The following is a 25,555-nucleotide window of genomic DNA, read 5'->3' as shown; positions in this document are numbered from 1 at the left end:
ACCCCTGCGCCGTCCCCTAGAACCCACGCCATCCCTCAAACCCCTGCACTGTCCTCTAGAACCCACGCCATCCCTCAAACCCCTGTGCCATCCCCTAGAACCCATGCCATCCCTCAAACCCCTGCGCTGTCCCCTAGAATCCACACCATCTTCAAACCCCCATGCCATCCGCTAGAACCTACGCCATCCCCAAAACCCCCATGCCTGTGGTCCTCTCCTGGGAGCCCCTGTGGCCCCTGCGGGAGGGACAGCAGCTGCACTGGCCACCCTGGGCCATGACAGGCTTCTCCCATTCCCAGCTTGGCAGCCCTGACCACCTATTCACGCTGTTCCTCAGACGTGCTGAGGCCCAGGGCCTGGGAAGCAGCCATGGCAGGACTCTAGCTGCAGCGCTGGAGCCCTGGGACCAGGCGAGCGCTCCCTGGACACCTGCTTTCATCATGCCGGGGGCAATCCAAATCACCCAGACCTGTCCACAGGGCCTCAGGCCCAGGCATGGCCTATAAGTGGACAAATGACCAACCCCTGACCCACTGAACTCTGAGCATCAGGGCCAGTTTGGGGGCCAGCCTGATGGGGGTGGAACAGGCCTCACCCCAGCCTGGCCACAGGCATCAGGGAAGACTTTCCAGATGGCAGGACAGCCTGAGTGGTACGTGTGTGACACAGGGCCTGCCTCCGCCCCACGCCACCTCCCACAGGTGCCCTCCCCAGTCCCCTGATGGCGGCGCAGTTATTTCTGGATGGTGGAAGAGACGCCGCAGCCGGGAGGTGGTTGGAGACAGCTTCTCCCCGGGCAAGGGAGGGCCAGGCAAGGAGCCCGGCCACAGCCCACAGCCTGAAAAGCGTCACCTCCCGAGCCCTCTGGGACATCTTGTTTGTGCAGCTTCCCAAACATTCCACTCAAAACAACATGTGCCATCCCAGGCCACCTGCAGGCACGGCCACCCTGCCAGAGTAAGCTCACCAACGGCAGGCACAGGCTGCCTCTCTCTCCAGTGGCCAGGAGGTGCTGCAACCTGGCGGTGGGCAGTAAGGGAACCCTTGAGGGCTCTGGTCAGCATCACCGGCTCAGTGACCTGCGATGGCACTGCCTCCTCCCCCAGGAGACCCGAGCCCAGACACCAAAGCTGAGTAGAGCCAGCCCAGGGACAATGCAGTCTGACGTCCCAGAGTGGAGCAGAGCTGGGTGCGATCCAAGGCTCGCCTGGAGCAAGCAGCAGGGGCAACCCTTGACTAAAAGCCCGTGGGGGGCACGGGCACTCAGCGCCTGGCAGGAGCACTGGGGCAGCCTCGAGCTGGTCCACAGGGAACAGGCAGGCTCTGGGCTGCAGAACAAGGCCCACGGACATGCCCTCTTTCCCGGGCACAGACGCAACAGGTCTCCACAGCCCTGCCTGCCCCTCCCACTTGCCCAGTCAGCCCCCAGGTTAGGGACCTCAGAAGGGGCGTAGGTTTGGGAATTGAGGGAGACCAGGCGGGACGATCTCTCTCCATATCCCATACCCAGGAGGCTTCCCGGCCAACTGCTACAAGTGCACCCAACGGGCACGCAGTTCCGGAGCGGGTGCAAAGGGAGGACCGAGCTAGAGAAAGAGGCTGTACAGGCCTGGAAAAGAACAGGGAGGAGGGTGTGGAGGGGGCGGTCACAGAGCCCGGCCCCACACCTGCCCAGCCCCACACCTGCCCAGAGGGGGCCAAGCGGAGGGAGCCCCGTCATCCGCTTCAGCGGTGAGGATGATCCAGACCTGGCCTCCCCTCATTCCTGGGCTCGCTTGAGTGGCCTGGAAGCGCCTCCGCCAAGCCCAGAGGGGGAAGGACGCAGGCTCTGGCCTCAGTTTCCCCGCCTGCGTCCAGGCCCCTCCTCCCGCCGCCGCGCCCGCCCTGCGCACCTGCAGCCGCGCACTCTTCTCGCCGGTGCCCGCGCCGTCGGGCCTCTCCTCCAGGATCATCTCCGCGCCCGCCGCGCAGGGGGTCCCCAGGGCCGCCTGCACTACCCCGGACGCGAGCTCCTCCGTGTCGCGCGGGTCCCCGACTGTCCCTCCCGGGGGGGGGGGGCGGCCCGGCGCGGCTGGGCGGGGTGTGGGGCCGGCGTGCCAAACTGGCCGTTGCCCAATAGGCGGCAAGGCCGCTTCGACGGACAGCCAGGTCAGCCAACCAGAGCTCCAGGAAGGCGGGCTCTGGCCGACCAGCCCCGCCCGCCCGCGGGGTCCGGGAATCCGGTAACCCCTGGCAACCGCGGCCGGAATGCCGGCGCCCGTCGGCCGATTGCACTGCGCTTGCGCCGAGGCGCGTGCGGACGAGTTCGGGAAACGGAGCGAAAGTACACGGAACTTCCCGAGCGGACAGTCAGGCGGGCCTGGCTCTTCGGCGCCCTCGGCGGGGACTCCGGGCGCCCGCCCGCTCGCGCGGTTCCGTCCCGTCACCCCGGCAACGGGACCCCCTCAGAGGCTGGCTCCAAAAATGTTCACAATGGGGTTTTTACAACGGTTTTGTTAGGGACAAACGCCAGTGTGAGTGCTCCGACAATGCCGGCTTTCTTCTCTGCCCGCCGAGCGGGGGCGCCGGGCCCGGCCCCAGCCCGAGCGAGGCGCGTCTGTCGGAGTCGTCCCGCTTCCAGAACCAGCTTCCAGAACCAGCTTCCATAACCCGCCTCCTTCCAGAGCCAGCTTCCAGAACCCGCCTCCTTCCAGAACCAGCTTCCACAACCCGCCTCCTTCCAGAGCCTCGGTCCACAACCCGCCTCCTTCCAGAGCCTCCGTCCACAACCTGCCTCCTTCCAGAGCCTCCGTCCAGAACCCGCCTCCTTCCAGAACCTCCGTCCACAACCCGCCGCCTCCTTGCACCTGCCTCTGGAACCCACATGCTTTCAGAACTGCCTGTCTCCAGAACCTGTTTGTAAAACTTGTTTCCAGAAGAAACCTGCTTTCTGAATCACTTTACTTCCAAAGCTTGCTTCCTGGACTGGCCCATTTCCAGAACCTACTTCCAGAACCAGCTTGCCTCCAGGACCACCTGCGTGGAGAACTGGCCTGCAGCCCAGGACTGGATTCCTTGAGCCTGCCTAGCCCCATGTGGGCTCACCCAGCTGTGTGTGACCTTCCAGGCCTTCTATGCTTCCCTAGATGTCTGGTGACTCCAGAGCCTTCTCGAATTTCACGTGGGCCTCACCTCAGCTCAGAACACACCATTTGAAGGGCAGGGAAGCCAGGGCACAGGCGGTGACCACTGCTTCTGTTCATCAAGTTCTTCTGAAGCCGGGCCTTGCCCACATTTACTGCCCCACCGTGGGCCCAGCTGAGCTGGAGTTGAGTCCTGGGCTCATTCTCATCCCTGTGCGTCCCTCCCGGCAACAAGGACACCTGATCCTGTCATCCCCAGCTCTAAATCCTGAAGGCTAAGCTCCGTGGTCCGAAACAGCCATCTGCAGCATGCCCCTGCCAGCAACAGCCTTCTGACGAGGCTCCTGCCAGCCACGCCAAACCTCCTGGCCTGGGGCCTGGCCTCCACTCCTGGCCATTTGAGACAGGGTCTCACTCTGTTGCCCACGCTGGAGTGCAGTGGTATGATCACAGCTCACTGCAGCCTCCACCTCCCTGGCTCATATGATTCTCCTACCTCAGCCTCCTAAATAGCTGGGACTACGGGCTTGCACCACCATACTGAGCTAATTTCTGTATATTTTGTAGAGACAGGGTTTCACCATGTTGCCCATGCAGGACTTAAACTTCTGGGCTCAAGCAATCTGCATGCCTCAACCTCCCAAAAGTGCTGGGATTATAGGGATGAGCCGCCACACCTGGACTTTTTTTTTTCTTTCTCTTGGCCTTTTGGGGCCCTGAAGTGTCTGCTCCCTGGGAGCCTTTCAGCTTGTCTTCTGCCCGGTGGGTTCCCACCTGTCCTCATTTCTGCCTGAATTGCACAGGCCACATGAGACCTTCACCTGCTCCCTTCACCAGCAGCTCTGTGACCCAAGCTTTCACAAGGGCAGGGGCTCCTGCCATCTTACTTGTGGGCCTGAGCGTGGACTGATGCTCCGAAAGGTCACGCTGAGTGCACATGCGTGGGGACTTCCATGTGAGCCATCTCCTTGCAGGCCTGCCAAGGTCTTGTACCAGCAGACACAAACTCTCCTTGCGGTCTTCAGACTCTGCTATGTGTACAGGAGGCATTACCATATCAGTGCCCTTCTGCAAGCGTGTGTGACTGAAATGGCATCCAATTCTTCAATATTTGTTTATGCAGCAGTTTTGCTGGCTTCTTGATTCAGCAGACAGGCCATTGGAAGGTTAAGAGTGGCTCTCAAACTTTGAGGGTCATCAGATGCTCCCTCCCTACAGGGTGCTGTTTCCTAAAGGAAAATATTCCATTATTATTATATATTTATTTATTTTGAGATGGAGTCTCATTCTGTCACCCAGGCTGGAATGCAATGGTGTGAACCTCCACCTCCTGGGTTCAAGCAATTCTCCTGTCTCAACCTCCTGAGTAGCTGGGATTACAGGTGCGTGCCACTACACCCAACTAATTTTTTTTTCTTTTTGTATTTTTAGTAAAGGCAGGGTTTTATCCTGTTGGTTAGGCTGGTCTCGAACTCCTGACCTCGTGATCTGCCCGCCTTGGCCTACCAAAGTGCTGGGATTACAGACATGAGCCACCGTGCCTGGCCATATTTTATTTACTTATTAAGATGGAATCTTGCTCTTGTTGCCCATGCTGGAGTGCAGTGGCGGGATCTTGGCTCACTGCAATCCCCACCTCCTGGGTTCGAGCAATTCTCATACCTCAGCCTCCCGAGTAGCTGGGATTACAGGTGTGCTTCACCACAGCCTGGCGAATTTTTGTGTTTTTAGTAGAGACGGGGTTTCACCCTGTTGACCAGGCTGGTCTTGAACTCCCGAACTCAAGCAATCCACCCACCTCGGCCTCCTAAAATGATGGGATTACAGGCATGAGCCACTGCACCCGGCCCCTGAAAGCAAATATTCTAAATGAGAATTTTACGCTCAGCTGAAATCAGGTTGGGGAGTACAATAAGGATATCTTCAGCTGTGGAATATAGTGGCAGAATTTTTCTTGCACATTCAACCTCTCAGGAAGCCACTGGAAGATGAATGTCAACAAAAGGAGGGATTAAAGCAGCTCTCAGGTGGAGAGGAGCCCTGATTTTAGCATTTACTGATGTCCTTGGTGTAATTAACACCACCAAGGCCGGTTACATGCTGACGAAGTCAAGTTAGCGGACAGAGGTGGGAAGAGACGGCTGTGCCAGCCGGCACCAGCACACTGCTGGATTAAACCAAGGACGGATAAGACCCGGAGACAGGAACCAGGCATCCTACCCAGCAGAGGGCTAGAGGAAATTTCTGCAGTGAAGGCAGTTCCCAGGAGTTGGGAGCAGCCAGGCTGGTGGGCTGCGGGTCAGAAGCCCGTTCTCTAAGATGAAGTGGATAGACTCCCTGGTTATCTGAGCACACTGAGAGGAGACTTGGTCAGCTGCCAGCAAGCTTGGGTTGAACTAGTGAACAGCATTGTGAGATGATGATTATGTAGATACAGGTTTGAGTGCAGGCTCTTGACCCCTAACTCCTATAACCCTCATTACACTCATCTGTTGCAATGTTGGGGCGCTTTAGGCCTCAGGAAACAGAATCTCTTTCTCTGAACTTCCATTCTTTCACCTGTCCAAGGCAGGACTCCCATCTGTGGGTCAGAAGACCCTCATTCCAGAGAAGGTTCTGCCCGTCCTCTGGAGGTAAGAATGCTACTCAGAGAGGCCAAGAAAGTCTGAACAGACAGGCCTTTGCTGGGTTTGCATCATGTACTTTTTGTCTGTTTATATTAATACACAGTTGCCAGACATGCCTATGTAATGAACCCTCCACAAAACCCCAAAGGACAGGGCGCAGGAGCTTCCAGAGAGCTGAACGTGTGGATGTTCCTGGAGGGTGGCACACCCAGGGAGGGCACGGAGCCCCACGCCCTTTGCCCCATATCTGTAATCCCCACTTTGGGAAACCAAGGCAGGAGGGTTGTCTGAGGCCAGGACTGGAGGCTGCAGTTAGCTATGATCATGTCACTGCGCCCCAGCCTGGGACATGAGTGAGACCTTGTCTCAAAAAACAAAAATTGCGGCCGGGCGCGGTGGCTCACGCCTGTAATCCCAGCACTTTGGGAGGCCGAGGCGGGTGGATCATGAGGTCAAGAGATCGAGACCATCCTGGTCAACATGGTGACACCCCGTCTCTACTAAAAATACAAAAAATTAGCTGGGCATGGTGGCGTATGCCTGTAATCCCAGCTACTCAGGAGGCTGAGGCAGGAGAATTGCCTGAACCCAGGAGGCGGAGGTTGCGGTGAGCTGAGATTGGGCCATTGCACTCCAGCCTGGGTAACAAGAGTGAAACTCCGTCTCAAAAAAAAAATAAAAATAAATAAAAATTGCACATGATCTAAAATGTAACTAGAAAGTAAATAAATAGATAGACAATAGCCAAAGGAAATGCCGTCACCTTAAGTGATTTTACTGCATATGTACACACAAAAATTAACCAAATCAGAAGAAAGTAGGAAGAGGAAATGACTAAAGATTAAAAATTGTTATCACTTGTTGGGAATAGATGTTGCAAATAGATGCTCGGTGCCACAAAGAAAAATTAGCACTGAGACCAAGGGTCTTTCAGTAACGCAGTTTTTACCTCCTGGACTGCAGGAGGGGTACCCTCACTAGCCATTGTGCCACAAGAGTACAATGAACAAACAGAAAACACAAATTTATCCCTAACGCCTTTGGGGTGGTCCTTACTGCTGTGTCTGATCTCCGTTGGCTGGAGCCAGACCTCACAATCTAAATTAAAACCCGATTGGCTAACAACTTTAAACTTTTCTAAACAGGTGAAAGCAATGGTGAACTGGGACATGCCTGTGAGCACGTCCAGCACAGATACCCTGATTAAAGTACAAGGACGTAGAGTGTACTGTGTGCCTGTAAGTGTGGCATGTCTAACAGCTACATAGGAGAGGGCTTAACAAAGTTATTAGCACACTTAAGATTTACCAAGAAAGGAAACTTTAAAAAGGAGCTTTTCTACTTCCCACATCACTCATAAAGCAAAAAAGCTGCTGGTTTGGGAAAAACAATTTGATAAATTCCTGGGATGGAACAGAGAGGCCGTATCGGCTAGGGTTTGCCTCTGATGCAACAAGTTGTTTCTGTTTTTCCCTAGAGGCTGGGTGCAGCCACGGGGGCCACACCAGGCTCCTGCCATGTGTGTCCCCCAGCGTGTGCCTTCAGCCTCCTGGTGAAGGTGAGGCCGCTTCTCCTGTGAGCGCCTTTCTGTTTCAGAGAGGAAAGAAGAGCAAAATCAAACAGAGAAGCAACATGTCCCAGAAATCCCCCAGAATGTGAGCACACAGCCACACGTGGCTGCAGGGAAGCCATGGGAGTGCCACTGCAGCTGGGGACATTGCTGTCCCATAGCAGTCAAGGTTTTGTTGATCAGGAAGAGAAGGAGAACAGGCGGGGTTGGCCACCAATAGTGGCTGGCTGCAGATTGAAGACACCAGTGCACCTGACTGGGAATAGCTCAGCTGCAGGAGCGACCTTACAGACTGTAAGAGAAAATCAGCTTGATCTAAAGGAAATGATGGATGATTTTGTACCAAAACATAAATGATCAAAGTTGACCTAAGAAAAGGGAGAAAGCATGAGAAGACCCATAACAGTAGAGTGAAGTGTTGCAGGGCCTACCTGGGCTTGAAGCGCTATTCCAGCTTGCAAAAGGATGGACATTTTCCCGTGTCTTGTCTTTGTCTTGTCTTGTCTTTCTTTTTTCTTTCTTTTCTTTTTCTTTCTTCTTTCTTTCTTTCTTTTTGAGACAGTTTCACTCTTATTGCCCAGGTTGGAGTGCAGTGGCATGATCTTGGCTCACTGCAACCTCTGTCTCCCAGGTTCAAGCGATTCTTTTGCCTCAGCCTCCCAAGTGGCTGGGATGAACAAGCACCTGCCACCACACCCAGCTCATTTTTGTATTTTTCATAGACATGGGGTTTCACCATGTTGACCAGGCTGGTCTCAAACTCCTGACCTCAGGTGATCTGCCCACCTCGGCCTCCCAAAGTGCTGGAACTACAGGCATGAGCCACATGCCCGGCCCGATTTTATCGATGAACAGATGCTGCGGACCATGCTGGTGGCCCAGCCCATCCACCTCACTTCTCTGTCCTTACACAGTCCTATTTGGCTTATGTGGTGGCCTCCTCGGTGAAGCCACATGCTCCAGGGGAGGCTGGCTAATCCTGGCCCCAGAAGGTGTAGACCAGGGTGCCTGAGCAGAGGGTGTCAGAGCCCGGGTCTGCTGAATGTCCTGCAGTGGCTGGGCGCACCTGCACCATCGCCGTTCTGTCCCCAGGTGAGCAGGATGCAGGGAGCCCCTGCGGTCCTGTCAGTCCTGCTTCCCTGGCAGTGACTAATCTGCACCCATGAGCAGGTGGCAGGTGGGGCAGGCAGGGAGTCTTCAAGGGGCTCCCAGGAGAGGTTTCTTGGCCCTCGGAGGGTCCACTGAGGGGAGGCCGTGTCTTCCTCCCTGGGCACTCTTGGGGCTGGGTGTGACACCTAGAACCATGCAGCCATCCTCTGACGGTGGGGGAGGCCACAGAGACCCTGAGGGCGGCAGAGAGGAAAGCACCTGGCAGCACTCCCCTTCATGCCCCACTCCCACCCGGACCTGCTCCTCTTCCTCCTCACTTGGTGAGATAACAGATCTCCTTCCCATTTAAGTCACTTTGAGTTGGGGTTTCTGAACAATATACATTACATGTTTGATAAAATATTAGCAAATAAAATCCAGCATTGTACTAGAGCATAGATCCACCCTGACCAGCAAGTTTCCACATGAGGAAATTGTTCAGCCAGGGTGACCTCATCCATATGTTACCAAAAGAACAGTCGAGCGGGCAGGCGTGGATACTCATGTGGCCCCCAAAACATTGGATACATTCAAGCACTATTCCTAATTTTAAAAACTCTAGGTAAAACCAGTAGAAGGAACTGAAAGGCAATGTATCAAACACAGATAAAGACTGTTCACATGTTAAAATGTTAAACTCATTGGGATCTAGATGAGATGCAGATGCCTGCTACCACCTCTGTTCTTCAGAAGGGTTTCATAGCTCCTGGTTAAAGAAGTAACACAGAAAACAAAAGACTGGGAGAAAGGAGGCAGTTATTTGTATGTTCAGGTGACATGGTTGTGTAATCTGAAATCCCAAGAAATTCAACCAAAAAACTATCAGGACTAATTAAAGAATTGGGATGGACCGGCACAGTGGCTGTAATTACCGCACTTTGGAAGACCAAGGCAGGTGGATCACCTGAGATAAGGAGTTTGAGACAGGTCTGGCCAACATGGTGAAACCTCATCTCTACTAAAAATACAAAAACTAATTGGGCATGGTGGCAGGCATCTGTAATCCCAGCTACTCAGGAGGCTGAGGCAGGAGAATCACTTGAACCCAGGAGGCAGAGGTTGCATTGAGCTGAGATTGCGCCACTGCACTCCAGCCTGGGGAATAGAGGGAGATTCTGTCTCAAAAAAAAAAAAAAAAAAAAAAAAAGAATTTGGTAAGGTAGCTGGTTTTAAGCTAACTACATGTTCCAGACTGAACCAGTCTGTGTCTCCTAAATTCTTGTGTTGTAGCCCCAACTCCCAGCATGATGCCACCTGGAGATGGGGCCTTTGGGAGGCATTAGGGCCCTGTAAGTGGCCACAAGGGTGGGGCTCAGCTACGGGAGATTAGTGCCCTCATGGGAAGAAACATCTGGCAGGGGCGGCACTCTCGCCTGTAATCCCAGTGCTTTCGGAGGCCAAGGTGGGAGCAGTGCTTGAAGCCAGGAGTTCAAGACCAGCCTGAGCAACACAGTGAAACCCTATCTCTACAAAAATATTTAAAAAATTAGCCTGATATGGTGGTACATGCCTGTAGTCCTAGCTATTCAGGAGGCTGAGGCAGAAGGATCGCTTCAGCTCAGGAGTTTGAGGCTGCAGTGAACTGTGATTGCACCATTGCACCCCAGCCTGGGTGATAAAGCAAGCCTCTGGCAAGGAAGAAGGAAAAGGACAAGGAGCAGGAGAAGGAGCAAAGAAGAAAAAAGAATTTGGGTTTGGGGTCTTTTGGTTCAACCCTAAAGGTTAGGTGATTTGATGCAGTCATCCATCCTTTCTCTCTTCTCCCTAAATTCATATATTGAAGCGGTAGAAAATGAAGAGGGAGGGTGAAGAAGAAGTGGGGAGGAGAAGTGGAAGGAGGAGGAGGAAGACAACCAGGACGGTGACAACAGAGACTCCACAGATCACTTTCTCCCCGACCACCACAGGAGGACACATCAAGAAGGCAGCTGTCTGCAAGCCAGCAGGGAGCCCTCACCAGGAGCTGCACTGCCTGGCACCCTGCTCTTGAACTTCCCAGCCTCCAGAACTCTGAGAAAATTTATCTCTGTTGTTTAAACCATCCAGTCTTCGGTATTTTATGATGGCAGCCCAAGCAGACTAAGACAGTATATCAGGATTACTTGCAGCTGGGCGCAATGGCTCAGGTCTCTAATCCCAGCACTTTGGGAAGCCTAGGCAGGCAGATCACGAGGTCAAGAGATCAAGACCATCCTGGCCAACGTGGTGAAATCCCGTCTCTACTAAAAATACAAACATTCGCCAGGCGTGGTGGCGGTGCCTATTATCCCAGCTACTCAGGAAGCTGAGGCAATCGCTTGAACCCGGGAAGCAGAGGTTGCAGTGAGCTGAGATTGTGTCACTGCACTCCAGCCTGGGTGACAGAGCAGGAATCAATCTAAAAAAAAAAAAAAAAAAAAAAAATCCCCCTAAAAAAAAAAAAGGAAATGAAAATTGAGACATTTTCCTTCACAAATGTGACAGAGCTATAGGCTTGTCTAGGAAGACCTTACATAGGGCTGTACATTTCAAGCTCATTCTTGTTGGTCGAGGCCAGGGTGGGAGGATCACTCAAGCTCAGGAGTTTGAGACCAGCCTGGGCAACATAGCAAGATGCCCCATCTCTAAAAAAATAAAAGAACTGAGTTGGATGCAATGGTGTGCACCTATAAATTCCAGCTACTCAAGAGCCTGAGGTAGAGGATCCCTTGAGCACAGGAATTTGAGGCAGCAGAGAGCTATGATTGTGCCACTGCACTCCAACCTGGATGACAAAGCAAGATCCCATCTCTAAGGAAAAAAGAAAGGAAAATGCAAGTTACCAACACCCGTGGACCCACATTCTCCTGCACTGGTACTCAGGGAAAGGCAAACCAAGCAACTGTGAGATACCTGGTTTAACTCATTAGATTGTCAAAAATTTGAGAGATTGATAACATGCAGTACTGATAAGGATGAGCAAAAGCAGGCATTCCCAAGACCTGCTCGGATGCTGGGAAGAGATGAAGCCTTGTAGGAAATGAGGAAGAAGCTATTAACATTGAAAATATGTGTGCTCTTTGCCTCAGTGGCCCCACTTTTTGAAATTAAGCCTTCTAAGGTAAAAATGTCAGAATTAATAGAAACAAAATAAAAACCTGAATATAACCCCAAATGCTCTTTAACAGACGCAGGACAAACATATACTGGCATTTCCATGATGTGGATACATGCAGTTTTTATATCTAAAAGACATACACACTGGTCGGTGCTGTGGCTCACGCCTGTAATGCTAGCACTCTGGGAGGGCAAGGCAGGTGGATCACGTGAGCTTGGGAGCCCAAGACTAGCCCAGGCAACATGGTGAAAACTATCTTTACAAAAACATACAAAAATTAGCTGGGCATGGTGGCTGGTGCCTGTAGTCCCAGCTATTCAGCAGGCTGAGCTGGGAGAGAATTTCTTGGGCCCGGGAACTGGAGGTTGCAGTGAGCTGAGATCGTGCCACTGCACTCCAGCCTGGGTGATGGAGCCAGATTCTGTCTCCAAAAAAAAAAAAAAAAAAAAAAAAAAAACAACTAGCTATATTGAAATGGAATAAAACAAACTGCAGAATAATGTGTGTGGAAAAAAATTCCATGTTGGTATTTTTTTAAAAAGATAAGAAACAGAAGCAAACTCACATAGGTTTATGTTCGCAGGAGCCCCGACTGAGTGTAGAGCGCCAGCTCCATCCCCTATTCCACCATTTCCGGCTTCCTCAGTTGAGAGAGAGAGAGAGAGAGAGAGAGAAAGAGAGAGAGAGAGAGAGAGAGAGAGAGTGTGTGTGTGTGTGTGTGTGTGTGTGTGTGTGGTGCTGCCTTTGCTTTGCATGCTTCTGTATTACTGGACTTGGCACAGCAAGAATGCATCATTACACTTAAAAAAATTTAGAGTTTCCTTTTTGGTTTTTTAAATTATTTTAGATTTGGAGGTACATGTGTGGGTTCGCTACATGTATATTGTGCACTTCTGAAGTTAAAAAAAGTTATGGGTTAAATGAGAGGATGGGGGGTGAGAAAGTAGATAAGAGCTTTGGTGTGACAAGGCAGGAGGTGGAGGGTGGCGGGAGAGGCGTGAGTGAGCGCAGGGACCTTCTGCAGGTGAGAGGATAACTGCTGATGGGGCTGCTTCATGCATTTTATGTTTTGTAATTTATTAAAAACAAATTGGGACGGGGTTTCGCCCTGTTACCCAGGCTGGTCTTGTCTTGAACTTCTAAGCTCCAGTGATCTTCCTGCCTCAGCCTCCCAAAGTATTGGGATGACAGGTGTGAGCCGCGGTGACTGGCCTTTTTTATTTGTTTTTGAGACACGGTCTCCCTCTGTTGCCCAGGCTGGAGTGTAGTGGTGTGATCATGGCTCACTTCACTGCAGCCTCAATCTTCCAGGCTCAAGCAGTCCTCCCACCTCAGTGTCCTAAGTAGCAGGAACTGCTAGCATGCACCACCACACCCCACTAGCTTTTGTATTTTTTTTGTAGAGATGGGGTCTTGCTGTGTTGCCCAGGCTGGTCTCAAACTCTGGGCTCAAGCAATCGGCCCACCTTGGCCTCCCAAAGTGCTGGGATTATAGGTATGGGCTGCTGCACCCAGCCTGCTTTATGTTTTTATACGGACCAGTACTTTGCAAGTGTGAGCCTGGCAGGCTCTTGGTGCCACCAGGAACATGCAAATTTTCCAGACAGGCAGGAACCTGGGTTCCTTTCTGAGCCTCCAATGTCCTGGGTGAAGACTCCAAGTTCTGGAGAGACTGACCAACTCACCCAAGGCCCAGTGGCTGTGAGCTGCAAGCCAGGACTCCTCAAAGCACCAGCCTCTCCCATGCACACTGGCCTATCTGCAGAGCCCGTCAAGCTCAGGGGAACGCCACCACTGAACCAGAGAGACAGCAGGAGGATGTGGTCTAGACAGAGACATCTGGAGAAAGCAGCTGATTCCAGAAATTGCCTGCTTGGCTCGCATTAGGGCACGCTGGGGACTGACTGCCCCTTGCCCAGTGGGTGCTGGGCATTCGGGCTTGGGGTCTTTCAGGTCAGCCCTAAAAGCTGATGACCTGATGCGGAACGCTGCTGCTTACTTCAACTTTCCTTCTGGTTCAAAGCCTTCATTAGTTGGGGTTGCTGCCACTTGTATGCCCATTGGCATTTTTTTTTTTTCAGAATGAGGAGCAGAGTAGGTAGGCTTTGGAGGATTGGCTAAACCCAAAGAATTTAACTGGTCCTGTATTTGGCCACTGCTGTGGCCTTATAGACCTTGGAGTTTGGGCTTGCACCTGTATTTAGCAGGCGCACAAACCCACATAAACTGAAGAATAAATAACCACAAGGCCTGAGAGAACGTGCTCTCCTGCTGCACGTGGGCGCTCACCTGTGACAAATGGAGTAACAGGTACCAGGGGGCGACCAGGAAGCCTTAATCAATGGTGGTAATAGCCACCGATGCATCATCTGTGGAGGCGTCACAAGGGACGGCTGGGGCAGAATCAACAGAACGTGAAAATGAATTGTTTGTAAATGCAATCAACACTTCTGTGTTCGTGAGAAAGCCATTCATCATTCAGAAACCATCTTTAGTAAAAGATGCACCTGGCTTCCTGGTGAGACGGCCCATCAATCCTACCCCCGTCACAGCTCAGGGGTGCCTAAAGCCCCAGAGAACAGACATGCGTATTTATTCTTATTTGAAGACAAGTTGAGAGTCATTAAAAAGAAAGAGCCACTGAGAACATTAGCTTGCAGGGAGCATGGTAGAAGCCACATGGGGACAGTGAGAGCTCTTTAAAGCCCTCTTCTTCAGGGTGCCCTGCCAGGCCCTGGTGGTGGGGCCTCTGTAAGCAAGGAGCACCCAGCTTGCTCTGGGACCTTCCCAGGCTGTGTGTGCTCCTGTCCCTCCAGGACACTGAGGTGCTGAGTGTGCGCTTGGGGAGGGAGAGAGACGTCCATGCTTGGCCGCTGGCCTCTGGGGAACTGCTCTTTTCTGGCAAATACAGGGAAAAGGATATGGGGAAGGGGAACAAATTATTGTCCTAAATGGGGCAGAATCGCCTGGCATGGGCTTTCTTCTGGTTGTCAGTTTCATCTTTAGGACAGTGCCTTGGTGAGGGTGCCCCAGGTGCAGTGCGCTGGGTGTCGGCAGTGGGCACTTACTGGGCACTGATCCTGGCAGCTGGACGCAACTGCGGCGTGTTTTATACAACTGAAGCCATCCATGGCCTTCTGCGGTCCAGCCTGGCATGGAGGGAGCACCGCCATGGAGCAGTGAAACTGGAGTGTCAGGGTTACTGGTGGGTTCCACGTGGGCAGTGGGCAGAAGGGGTGTAGAGGCTCAGACGCGAATTTGGCCTTGGCAGCTCAGAGAAGGGTGGTGTGACCAGCAGATGGGGATGGTTTGGGAGCAAGAGGCTTCAGCAGACAGATCCTTGGGTTAGGGATGCTAGGCTGGGGCTTGTCAGGGGAGACGTCCTGAAGGCTGCCGAGTCTTGAGCTCAGGGGCCAGGCTGGAGGCCGAGGTCCACGCTGGAGACCTTTGCTATACAGCTGCGGGGACAGAGTGCCAGGATAGTTCACGATAGTGGGCCCAAGGAGGAGGGCAGCAGAAACAGGGCTGCGTGGCCCCCCAGGAACGAATCAGTTCCAAAGGAAGCCAGTGACCAGTGCATGGACCATCCATTGCCACTGACAGCAGGACTGCCCAGTGTGGAGGAGGCTGGTGGACACTCTGATGTAAGTGGTCTCAGTGGGATGGGAGAGTGAGACTTTTTCTTTCCGAGAAGGCTGTCTCACTCTGTTGCCCAGGCTGCAGTGCAGTGGTGTGATCACCGCTCACTGTAGTCTTGAACTCTTGGTCTGAAGCAATCCTCCTGCCTCAGCCTCCCAAGCAGCTGGGATTACAGGCATGTGCCACCATGTCTGGCTAATTTTTATATTTTTTGTAGAGACAGGGTCTCCCCATATTGCCCAGGTGGGTCTGGAACTCCTGGGCTCAAGTGATCTGCCTGCCTGGAACTCCTGGGCTCAAGTGATCCGCCTGCCTCATGCAAGTGTTGAGATTACAGGTGTGAACCATTGTGCCCAGCCAGAGCATGAGAGTGCTTTAATGAGGATCAACGTGCATGAGAGGAGCAGAGATGGACACAGGGAGTGAGGACACCTGAATTCCGAGGCAGATGCAGTACTGGTTGTGGGGCCAGGGGAGGGCTGACGGGTGGCTGGCCTTTAACAGGGCATGAAGAGTTCCACCACAGTAACAGGAGCGAAGATGGAGGGGAGTAGCGGTGGGGTGGGGGCACAGGTGGGACATGCCATGCTGGGAGTGTGGGGTACCTCTGCAGATTGTCTTCATGTGTCAGTGACACAGGAAGCAAGGCCTCTGCCCACAGTGGCCAGGGAGGGGAAGCAGGCAGGACGGGCTGAGGACAGGGTCCAGGGCCCAGCCGAGGTACATGGACACTCAGGAGGCTGAAGGCGGGGCTGGACCAGGGCTTTCAGGGAAGGAGAGGGGCAAGGGCTAGTACCAGGGTCGCTCGGATGAGGACTGTATCTCACTGAAGTCTTCTGACACGTACAAGAAAAAAGTTCTTTTTTTAAAAAATTTTAATTTAATTTTGAGATGGAGTCTTGCTTTGTTGTCCAGACTGGAGTGCAGTGTCATGATCTCAGCTCACTGCAACCTCTGCCTCCCAGGCTCAAGAGATTCTCCTGCCTCAACCTCCCAAGTAGCTGGGGTTACAGGTGCCCGCCACCACGCCTGGCTAATTCTTGTATTTTTAGTAGAGATGGGGTTTCACCATGTTGCCCAGGCTAGCCTTGAACTCCTGGCCTCTAGTGAGCTACCTGCCTCGGCCTCCCAAAATGCTGGGATTACAGGCATGAACCACCAATCCTGGCCAAGAAAAAAGTTCCAAATTCCAAGGACTGTTAATCATTTGAACCTAATCTAGATTCATTCTGAATGGAGTCTCTCATGTCACTACTGAATACCTTGTCAGACATTTTTGGATACAATTTATATTTTTTGAGCCCTTCCCAGACAGTCAATGGACACCAAGGCTTTTACCCCAAATCTGAGACCACCTAGCAGAGCTACCCTCGAAAATATACATCATCAGAAAATATGGATCATCTATTTACAAAGCAAAAGAGGGGCATTATTCAGTGGAACCAAAGCCGCCTTCTCTCTGAAAACCTGTTTCTATTTTCCACGTGTGACTAATTTTTAATCTCAGTGACTGAGCGGTAATGGTGTTCGCACTGACGGTGACGGTGGGCTTTTTAAGAAGCACATGATCTATGTCGCCTTCATGGTGTCCTTTTTTGGTTAGTGTTTCTGTAGCGTTCTGAATAAAATGAGTTCAGCGTCGGTGGCTCTAGAAACCCCAGCGCCACCGTAGATGAGAGGCCATCTGTATGCGAAGCTTCTGCAGTGCCTGCTCCATAGAGGGCCACCTGGCCTGGCCATCATTCACCTCAACAGGAAAACAGCTCTCTGCCTGAGTTCATTTGTTAAGAAGCCTGTAAAATGGCATCTTTAATAACCTCAAACAAATACACTAAAACTTATCATAAAATAGCGAGGTTGTAAAGTGAAGGAGTGTGTTTGTCGTAAGCTCCTCTGTCTTCCCCAAGTGGGCGTTTTCCAGGCAGTTCTCCTTCCTGCGATGGGGCTTTAGGGTCAGAAGACAGTGCCACTCACCCAACGTGGAAGCCTGGGCACCATCCTCAACTTGCTCATTCTCATTTCCACACTCTACTAATGATCAGACACCTCCCCTCAACCTCTGCAGGCCGCCCTTTAGGCTCCTGCTGTCTCTGGCCTGACCAAGCCCTGTTTCCTCCTGCTCTGCCAGCAGTGTGCCCGCTGGTGCCCTCATCTCTCCACAATGCACACAGGATCATGTGCGGGTGGTGCTCCACGGTGTCCACACCATCGTGCCCACACCCGAGGCCCTTCCCCAGCCCCAGCACCCACACAGCACACACACAGTGCGGCTGACGCTCGGCACCCTGCCTTTCCCACACACTCCAACGCCCCCCCTCCCCCGCACCTGTAACTTCCTGAGGGATTTCCTCAGTGCTGGCCTGTGCCCAGGCCTGCTGGAAGTGCAGTTCAGGGGCCGCGGCACTCACCTGCTCCCCAACACGTCTACTCCCTGCTCCCTTACCGTGCTTCCTGGGTCCACCTCTCTGATAAAATACCTGCAGGAAGGGCCTGTCTGGAGGGAGCCGTGCTCCACGCTGGCCATCCGCGGCCACTCGCTGTGCCCTTGTCCACACAGCTCCCTCTCGGCCTGAGGGCCTTTGTCCATTCTGCTACTGTGGCCACATCCGCTCAATTTTCCAGACTCAGTTTCTCCCACGTCACCCCAGACCCCGATGTAGTGTGTCCTGCACCCCACCGGTATGGCCTGGCAGCCCTTCTCCCAGGCACGACATTCAGGCTGAGTGGAGACTCTCGCAAGCAATATGCAGGCCACTAGGCAGATGCCACCTGGTGACAGCTCGCACCTCAGGCCTTGCTCCGTGAACCTTTCTCAAAATACGATCCTGTTTATCTTGAGAATCGCAAAAGTCCTGCAGGGTCTGGCGAGGCTCCACCACAGCACAGCGGCCCAGGAGCACCCCTCCAGGTCGGCCGCCTCTCACCCACCTCCTGAGTGCCCGCTGGCACTGTGGCCCGCAGAGCGCACGAGTGCAGAGCCCAGCTGAGCGCGGCCACCAGACGCCCCACGTGGCCACCACGTGGCCTTTCCTGCGCCTGCCCCCCTTCCCGGCAGCACCTGCGGCGTCAAGGCCTGGCACGTGGCGGGGGCTGCGCATGCGCAGGCCCGAGGCCCTTCCTGGCATCTCCGAGCAGACCTGGGGGAAGCAGGGTCGGTGGAGCTGCGGTGGAGTGGCTCCGGGTGGAGTGGCTCCGCGGTGGAGTGGCTCCGCGGTGGAGTGGAGTGGCTCCGCGGTGGAGTGGAGTGGCTCCGCGGTGGAGTGGAGTGGCTCCGCGGTGGAGTGGCTCCGCGGTGGAGTGGCTCCGCGGTGGAGTGGCTCCGCGGTGGGCCCTGGAGGAGCTGCAGAGGAGGTGGGACTCGGCCTAAGGGCGCGGGGCCGCCGGGAGGGAGGGGTCAGGCCGTGCCCTCAGTGGCGCTCTTCCTGTGGGCGACCCGGGTCGCGCTCTTGGTCACGACCGTCAGGTCCCCCGCGGCTCCCCCGTGCACCTCCCGCTCCGCACACCACGCCACCAACGTGTCCCCTCCGTGTTCCTCCTCCGTGCGCTCAGTGCTGCGTCCACCTCCCTGGGCTCTCCTTTGGTGTCCCCCCCTGCAGACACCCTCATCCTCTTCCCCGTTCGTTTACCTCCCCCTTACGCCCCCCCCCGGCGTCCTCTCCCCTCGCCGCCCCCCCCTTGGCGTCCTCTTCCCTCGCTGCCCCCCCCCTTGGCGTCCTCTCCCCTCGCTGCCCCACCCCAGTCACTTTACCTCCCCCTTACGGCCCCCCCCTTGACGTCCTCTCCCCTCGCTGCCCCACCCCCGTCACTTCCCTGGCCCCTGACTTTCTGCTTGGGCCCTGCACCTGACCAGCCGTGCCACTCTGGCTGCCCAGGAAGAGGGCCTGGAAATGGCCGTGGCTCATAGTATCCGGCTCTGTCCCCTGCCCCAGAGGGACTGCTTTGGATGCCCTTGCCCCAGGGCCTTGCCTCATGGAGCTGGCCTTTTCCCTGCCCTTACGGGCTGTGCCCGGCCTCCCTTGTCCGGGATCACCTTGCTTGCGGCCGCCTCAGCGCCTCCAGTTTGCAGCTGTTTTTCTTTTCCTTTTGGTCTGAAGCGTCTAAAGCGGTAACTTCCCAGCTGAAACCCGTGAACTGGCTATTTTAGTGGGAGTCTCTATGCAGCCTTCAAAATATTCTACTTAAGGGCCAGTGCAGTGCCTCACACCTGTAATCCCAGCACTTTGGGAGGGTGAGGCAGGAGGATCGTGTGAGCTTAGGGTTTGAGACCAGCCTGGACAACATAGTGAGACCCCGTCTCTAAAAAAAAAAAAAAAAAAATGTTTTACTTAGGCTGGGCGTGGTGGCTCACGCCTGTAATCCCAGCAGTTTGGGAGGCCGGGCGGATCATGAGGTCAGGAGATCGAGACCATCCTGGCCATAGTAAAACCCTTCTCTTAAAAAAAAAAAAAAAAAAAAAAAAGCTTAATAGTGATTTAAAAAATGTGAACATGATGGCATATAAGACCTGGGAAGGGCCAGTTGTGGTGGCTCACGCCTATAAATCTCAGCACTTTGGGAGGCTGAGGTGGGCGAATCCCTTATCAAGAGATTGAGACCATCCTGGCCGACATGGTGAAACCGCCGTCTCTACTAAAAATACAAAAAATTAGCTGGGTGTGGTGGTGGGTGCCTGTAGTCCCAGCTACTTGGGAGTCTGAGGCAGGAGAATCACTTGAACCTGGGAGGTGGAGGTTGCAGGGAGCTGAGATCGCACCCCTGCACTCCAGCCTGCCGATATAGTGAGACTCCCATGTCAAAAAAAAAAAGACCTGGGAAGATGCTTGGCAGCGGCTACCGGAAACTTTCCAGAGAGCCTGGCTGTGTAGCAGTGGTGTCAGGACAATCACCATCCATCGGTGGGTGGAGCCAACAGAGGCCTCTCCTGCCCTCTCGGCTGCGGCCGTGGTTTCCGTGTCACTCCACCCATGAGTACAGCAGTGTCCCTGCTGCCTGGGTCCAGGCTCACCTCTGTGGAATGGTCCCGCTGCGCTCCCCAGGGCCTCAGGGACGTGTGTGTTTTCTTGCAGTTGGGGACGCCCGGTTGCAGATAGGCGATGGGAGATGGTCAGGGGCCTGATTTGAAGCCATTCCTAGCGGCACTAAAGTTGCCCTAGAGAGGTGACAATACTTTTGGGAAGCAGCGGCCTTTGCCTGTTTGTGATGATGGATATTGTTGCTGGGGGTGCGTTACCTGCTGGCCCGATTTTGTGACATTCAGGTCTAACCTCATCACGACACCAGTAGAGGGGGGTTGGGAGGAGCCCTCTGCACCGCAGGTGGTGTGTGAACAGGAGCCTAGATGGGAACCAAGGAGGACTGGAAGGGGTGTGAGGTCACTGCCCTCCTGTGAGGTCGATGTTTCTTCCTGTCACAAACATCATTTTGGCATTGGTGATGCCTGTTTCTTCCTTGGAGTTCCAGGAACGTATTTCTTTGATTAAAGGAAGAGAGAGGTCTGGCAGATAAAGCTGGAAGACGCAAAGAAGCACAAAGTGAAGAAGCCAAACAGAAAAATCAGGGAAGATGGTGAAGACAAGGGAACGTTTTATTTACCACTAATGCTTCATTTTAATTTAGTTATATTATTAATTTTTATTTACAGACAGAGTCTTGCTGTGTCACCCAGGCTGGAGTGCAATGGTGTGATCTCGGCTCACTGCAATGTCCGTCTCCCAGGTTCAAGTGATTCTTCTGCCTCAGCTCCCGAGTAGCTGGGGCTACAGGCACGTGCCAGCACGCCCGGCTAATTTCTGTATTTTGAGTACAGATGGGGTTTTACCATATGGGCCAGGCTGGTCTTGAACTCCTGACCTCGTGATCTGCCTACCTTGGCCTCCCAAAGTGCTGGGATTATAAGTGTGAGCCACTGCACCCGACATTTTTTTTCTTTTTTGTTTTTTGAACTGGAGTTTCTTGTCACCCAGGCTGGAATGCAGTAGCACAATCTTGGCTCACTGCAACCCCTGTCTCTTGGGTTCTGGGGATTCTCCAGCCTCAGCCTCCTGAGTAGCCGGGGCTGTAGTCATGCACCACCACACCCGGCTAATTTTGTAGTTTTAGTAGATATGGGGTTTTACCATGTTGGCCAGGCTGGTCTAGAACTCCTGACCTCAGGTGATCCGCCCACCTCAGCCTCCTGAAGTGCTGGGATTACAGGCGTGAGCTACCTCGCTCGGCCTAATGCTTTTAATTTTTCTAGAAACAGGGTCTCACTTTGTTGCTCTGATCTTGAACTCCTTGCCCCACGAAGTCCCTGCCTCAGTATCCAAAGTGCTCAGATTACAGGCGTGAGCCACACCTGGCCTTCGTGTTTCATTTTTATTTTATCATTTTCTTGTTAATCTGCTTTTATGCTGCATACCAAATGTTTCGTTTTTAAATTCACTGTATTTAATATGTTCAATATGTTGTGTTCTTAATTTTTGTTTCTACTCATGCACTTTTTTTTTGAGACAGAGTCTTGCTTTATTGCCCAGGCTGGAGTGCGGTGGTGATCATAGCTCACTGCAGCCTCAACCTCTTGGGCCCAAGTGATCCTCCCACGTCAGCCTCCTGAGTAGCTGGACTACTGGCATGTACCACCACACCCAGCTAATTCTTCTTTTTTTTGGTAGAGATGGGATCTCCCTATGTTGTCCAGGCTGGTCTAGATCTCCTAGGCTCAGTCCTCCCGCCTCAGCCTCCCAGAGTGCTGGGATTACAAGTGTGAGCCACTGCACTCAGCCTCGTGAACCTTTTAAATGAGTTAAATGAATATTTTACAAGTATCAAAAGCTTTTTTGATCATTTACTTAGATAAATTAAAAAGCATGTACTTCGTGTTCACGCAAGGCGCATTTATGCCGCATTTCAGGAGGGTTGCATCTGCTGCCAGCACGCTGCCTGTGTCATGTGTGGGGTGTAAAAGGAGCCGGTGTTAGGTGTGGGGACCGCACGCTCGTCCATCCTGGGAGGGTCAGTTACCAGTTCCCTGGAATCCCTTGATGGCTGCTGCCAGACTTTGGCTGAACTGTAAGGGCAGCAGCCTCGGGTCGGGAGCGAGTGGCCTGGACCTGGCCGGCTCCTGTCCTGAGAGTTGTGTCTGTCTGCCCTCTGGCCCATGCAGGATGCTGTGGTGGGGTTCATTCTAGTGTTTTCACAGAAGTTCTGTTTATTGTGACATTTCGCAGAAATGTCCTCAGTGGAACCTTGTTTTCTTGTGACTTACAGCAGTGCTTGAAAGAAGAAAATAAATTCTCCATTTCAAAAGAAAATCCAGGACTGGACAGCCTTACTGTCAGGTAAGGTTTGTTCTCTCTATCCCTTTTCTTTGTAGTGGGAGGTGAAACGGGGTGGCAAGGGAATGGGGGGAGCGAGGGCACGGGGTGAGATCAGCCTTCGTCCCGAGAGCCTGGCCTTTGCAGCGGAGCTGGGACCTGCCTCCCTGTTCTTTTCCCAGGCTTTGCTTCCACTGGAGCAGACTTAGAATCCACAGGACGGCAGAACAGGTTGGTAACATGAGCCGCCTCTGACGGGTGCAGAAATCTGGCTTTTGCACATTTGTGTGGGGGCCCACATGTAACAAGGGGGTCTGGCATCTCCCTCGTGCCAGGGGTCCTTTTCGTTGGTTTTTGTTTTAGATAAATGATCTTGTCAGATTGCTACTGTGGTAACCATCAGTTGAAAAAGATGATTATATCTTTTTCAAAGACTAGAACCAAAAAATCTTGAAAAGGCATTAGGCCTGCCGCCGTTACCCACTTTCTCTGCCTCTGCCCTCTCCTCTGATGCTCACTTCTGTCAGAGAATCATGTAAATAGTTTTCTGTGTGCAGAACAGCAAAGAAAAAAAGCCTGATGGAACAATAGTTAGGTTTTGCTTTTGAGAAATGTGTTATCTCCATGGGTTGATGGCAGGCTGTGTGTATCCGTTTGGTAGGACGAATCAGTTTGAGCTAATTGTGTCCTTTTAAAAAAGGTTTCTGTAGATGAACTAAGCACCTGGTCTTGGAATGCAGGAGCTGTTTAATGTGCTGTTTTCTCTGCATCATGTCAGATTGTGTGTGCTGGTTTCTGGTGCCTGCTCTCTGGTGAGGAGCTGGGCCGCCCCGGTTGTGTCTGCCGCATGCCGCTTCGGCGCTCTGCTGCCATCCCAGTTGTGCTGAGAGCTGGAAATGTAATTCTTTTTTTTCTTGAGATGGAGTCTCACACAGTTGCCCAGGCTGTAGCGCAGTGGCAAGACCTCTGCTCACTGCACCCTCCGCCTCCTGAGTTCAAGCAATTCTCCTGCCTCAGCCTCCCAAGTAGCTGGGACTACAGGTGTGTGCCACCACGCCCCGCTAATTTTTCTGTATTTTTAGTAGAGATGGGGTTTCACCATGTTGGCCAGGATGGTCTTGATCTCCTGACCTTGTGATCTGCCGGCCTCGGCCTCCCAAAACGCTGGGATTCCGGTCCCCGGCAGGGAATGTAATTCTAAGTAGGCAGGCGGCGCCCAGGCCACACCTTCCAGGATGCTGAGTCTGTTCAAGTGAGGGCAGAAATGGAGATTTTTGTGGTGAAATATCCCAAGTGTTAAGTGTTGCTGTGACTTTACTGAACTGCTTGGCTGTTTTCTGTGCATCACGTTCCTTTTTCTCTTTTCTTTTTTTGTCTTTTTCATATTTTGTCACATTTTTGTCTTTCCATAAATGCGGTCTGACCACGTGGTAACCCGGAACTCGCTCTGGACCTGTCCTGGTTCTGGGAGCTGCCCAGCTCTCGGATTGTTTGCTCAGTTAAACGCTGTTAAATTGAATTTGTCTGAAGTTTTTCTTTTAACGCTCCCATTCTCTGTTCCCCCAGCTCCTGGCAACCACTGATGTGCTTTCTATTTCCATGGATTTGCTTATTCTGGATATTTTCTGTAAACAGAATCCTACAGTGTTTTTCCTTTGTGCCTGGTTTCTTTCGTGTCACCTGTTATCCACATCCATCCCCGTGTGCCAAGTATAACGCTTCATTCCTTCTTACAGCTGACAATGCTCTGTGGCGTGTGCACGCTGTGCTTTGCTGATCCGCTCGCCTGTTGCTGTACCCTTTGGCTATTGTGAGTAACGCTGCTATGAGTATTGCTTTACCTGTATCTGTTGAATACCTCTTTGCAGTGCTTCCGGGTACATAGCTACAAGTGGAATTTCTGGCTCCTATGGTAATTTCATGTTTAATTTATCGAAGACCAACAAACTTTTTTTTGTTTCTTTGTTTGAGACGGAGTCTCACTCTGTCACCCAGGCTGGAGTGCAGTGGTAAGATCTCAGCTCACTACAACCTCCGCCTCCCAGGTTCAAGCGGCCCTCCTGCTTTAGCCTCCCGAGTAGCTGGGGTTACAAGTGCCCGCCACCATCCCTTGCTAACTTTTGTCTTTTTACTAGAGATGGGCTTTCATCATGTTGGTCAGGCTGGTCTCGAACTCCTAACCTCAAATGATGCCAAAGTGCTGGGAGTAAAGGCATGAGTCACCGTGGCCACCCCCAGAAAATGTTTTTAAAGCAGTATTACCTTTTACATTCTCACCAGCGTTGTACAAGGAGTCCAGTTTTTACATGTTCTTGCCGACGCTTACTCTGTCTTTTTCATTATGGCTGACTTTTGTGCTTCAAGCCGTCCTCCTTACTTTGTCTTTTCAAAGTGCTGAGATTACACCGTTGTTGAAGTCAGCTGCCCACAGTTGTGTGGGTTTGTTTCCGGACTCCAAGTGGACCCTCCATCTCCGTGTGTGTCCTTACAGCAGTGCCCCTCTGTCTTCGTCCGTGGTGGATGTGAAGTGGGAACTCACTGTGGGTTTAATTTCCCTAGTGGTTAGTGATACTAAGCATCTTTTTATGTGTTTTATTGGCCATTTGTATCTCAGCTTTGGAGAAATGTTTATTTACATTCTTTACCTTTTTTTTCTTTGAAGAGACAGGGTCCCACTTTGTTGCCCAGGCTGGAGTGCAGAGACACCATCATAGCTCACTGCAACTTCGAACTCCTGGGCTCAAGTCATCCTTCCACTTCAGCCTCCTGAGTAGCTGGGAATACAGGTGTGCGTCTTTTTTAATTTTTTGTAGAGATGGGGTCTCACTGTCTTGCCCAGGCTGGTCTCAGACTCCTGGGCTCAAGTTATCCTCCCACTTTGGCTTCTCAAAGTGCTGGGATTACAGGTGTGAGCCGCCCTGCCTGGCCCTTTACCTGGTTTTATTGGGTTATTTGTTTTTTGTTGAGTTGTAAGAGTTTTTTGTATATTCCGGAGACTAGACCCCTATCTGTGGGTTGTCTTTTTGTTTTCCTGATGGTGTCGTTTGAAACACGAAAGTTGTCGGTTGATCTGTTTT

General features: G+C 52.7%; 1 protein-coding gene and 1 long non-coding RNA gene across 5 annotated transcripts in view; one reads left to right on the top strand and one right to left on the bottom strand.

Annotated features, from left to right (window-relative positions):
• RHPN1 (rhophilin Rho GTPase binding protein 1) overlaps positions 1 to 2,072 on the bottom strand; it is a 9,965-nt gene extending 7,893 nt beyond the window's left edge. For 3 of the 4 annotated variants that reach the window (XM_032254990.1, XM_032254998.1, XM_032255017.1), the window contains exon 1: positions 1,893 to 2,072. In XM_032254990.1, coding sequence (XP_032110881.1) covers positions 1,893 to 1,952 — 60 coding nt within the window. In that variant the 5' untranslated portion in view covers positions 1,953 to 2,072. The remainder of the gene's footprint in view (positions 1 to 1,892) is intronic. The other variant, XM_032255007.1, reaches the window with a different exon arrangement.
• A 4,542-nt stretch (positions 2,073 to 6,614) lies between these two features.
• Positions 6,615 to 23,961, top strand: LOC116534567. Its single transcript, XR_004261780.1, has 4 exons — positions 6,615 to 6,717; positions 17,072 to 17,078; positions 20,670 to 20,675; positions 23,950 to 23,961. It is a non-coding gene; the product is annotated as an uncharacterized LOC116534567 (long non-coding RNA).
• Positions 23,962 to 25,555: the final 1,594 nt, after the last annotated feature.

The sequence above is a fragment of the Sapajus apella genome, unplaced genomic scaffold (assembly GCF_009761245.1).
Source record: "Sapajus apella isolate SASKATOON/1434 unplaced genomic scaffold, GSC_monkey_1.0 scaffold3, whole genome shotgun sequence".
Lineage (NCBI taxonomy): Eukaryota > Metazoa > Chordata > Mammalia > Primates > Cebidae > Sapajus > Sapajus apella.
Note: the sequence above shows the minus strand (reverse complement) of the source record. Positions and strands in the feature narration are given on the sequence as shown.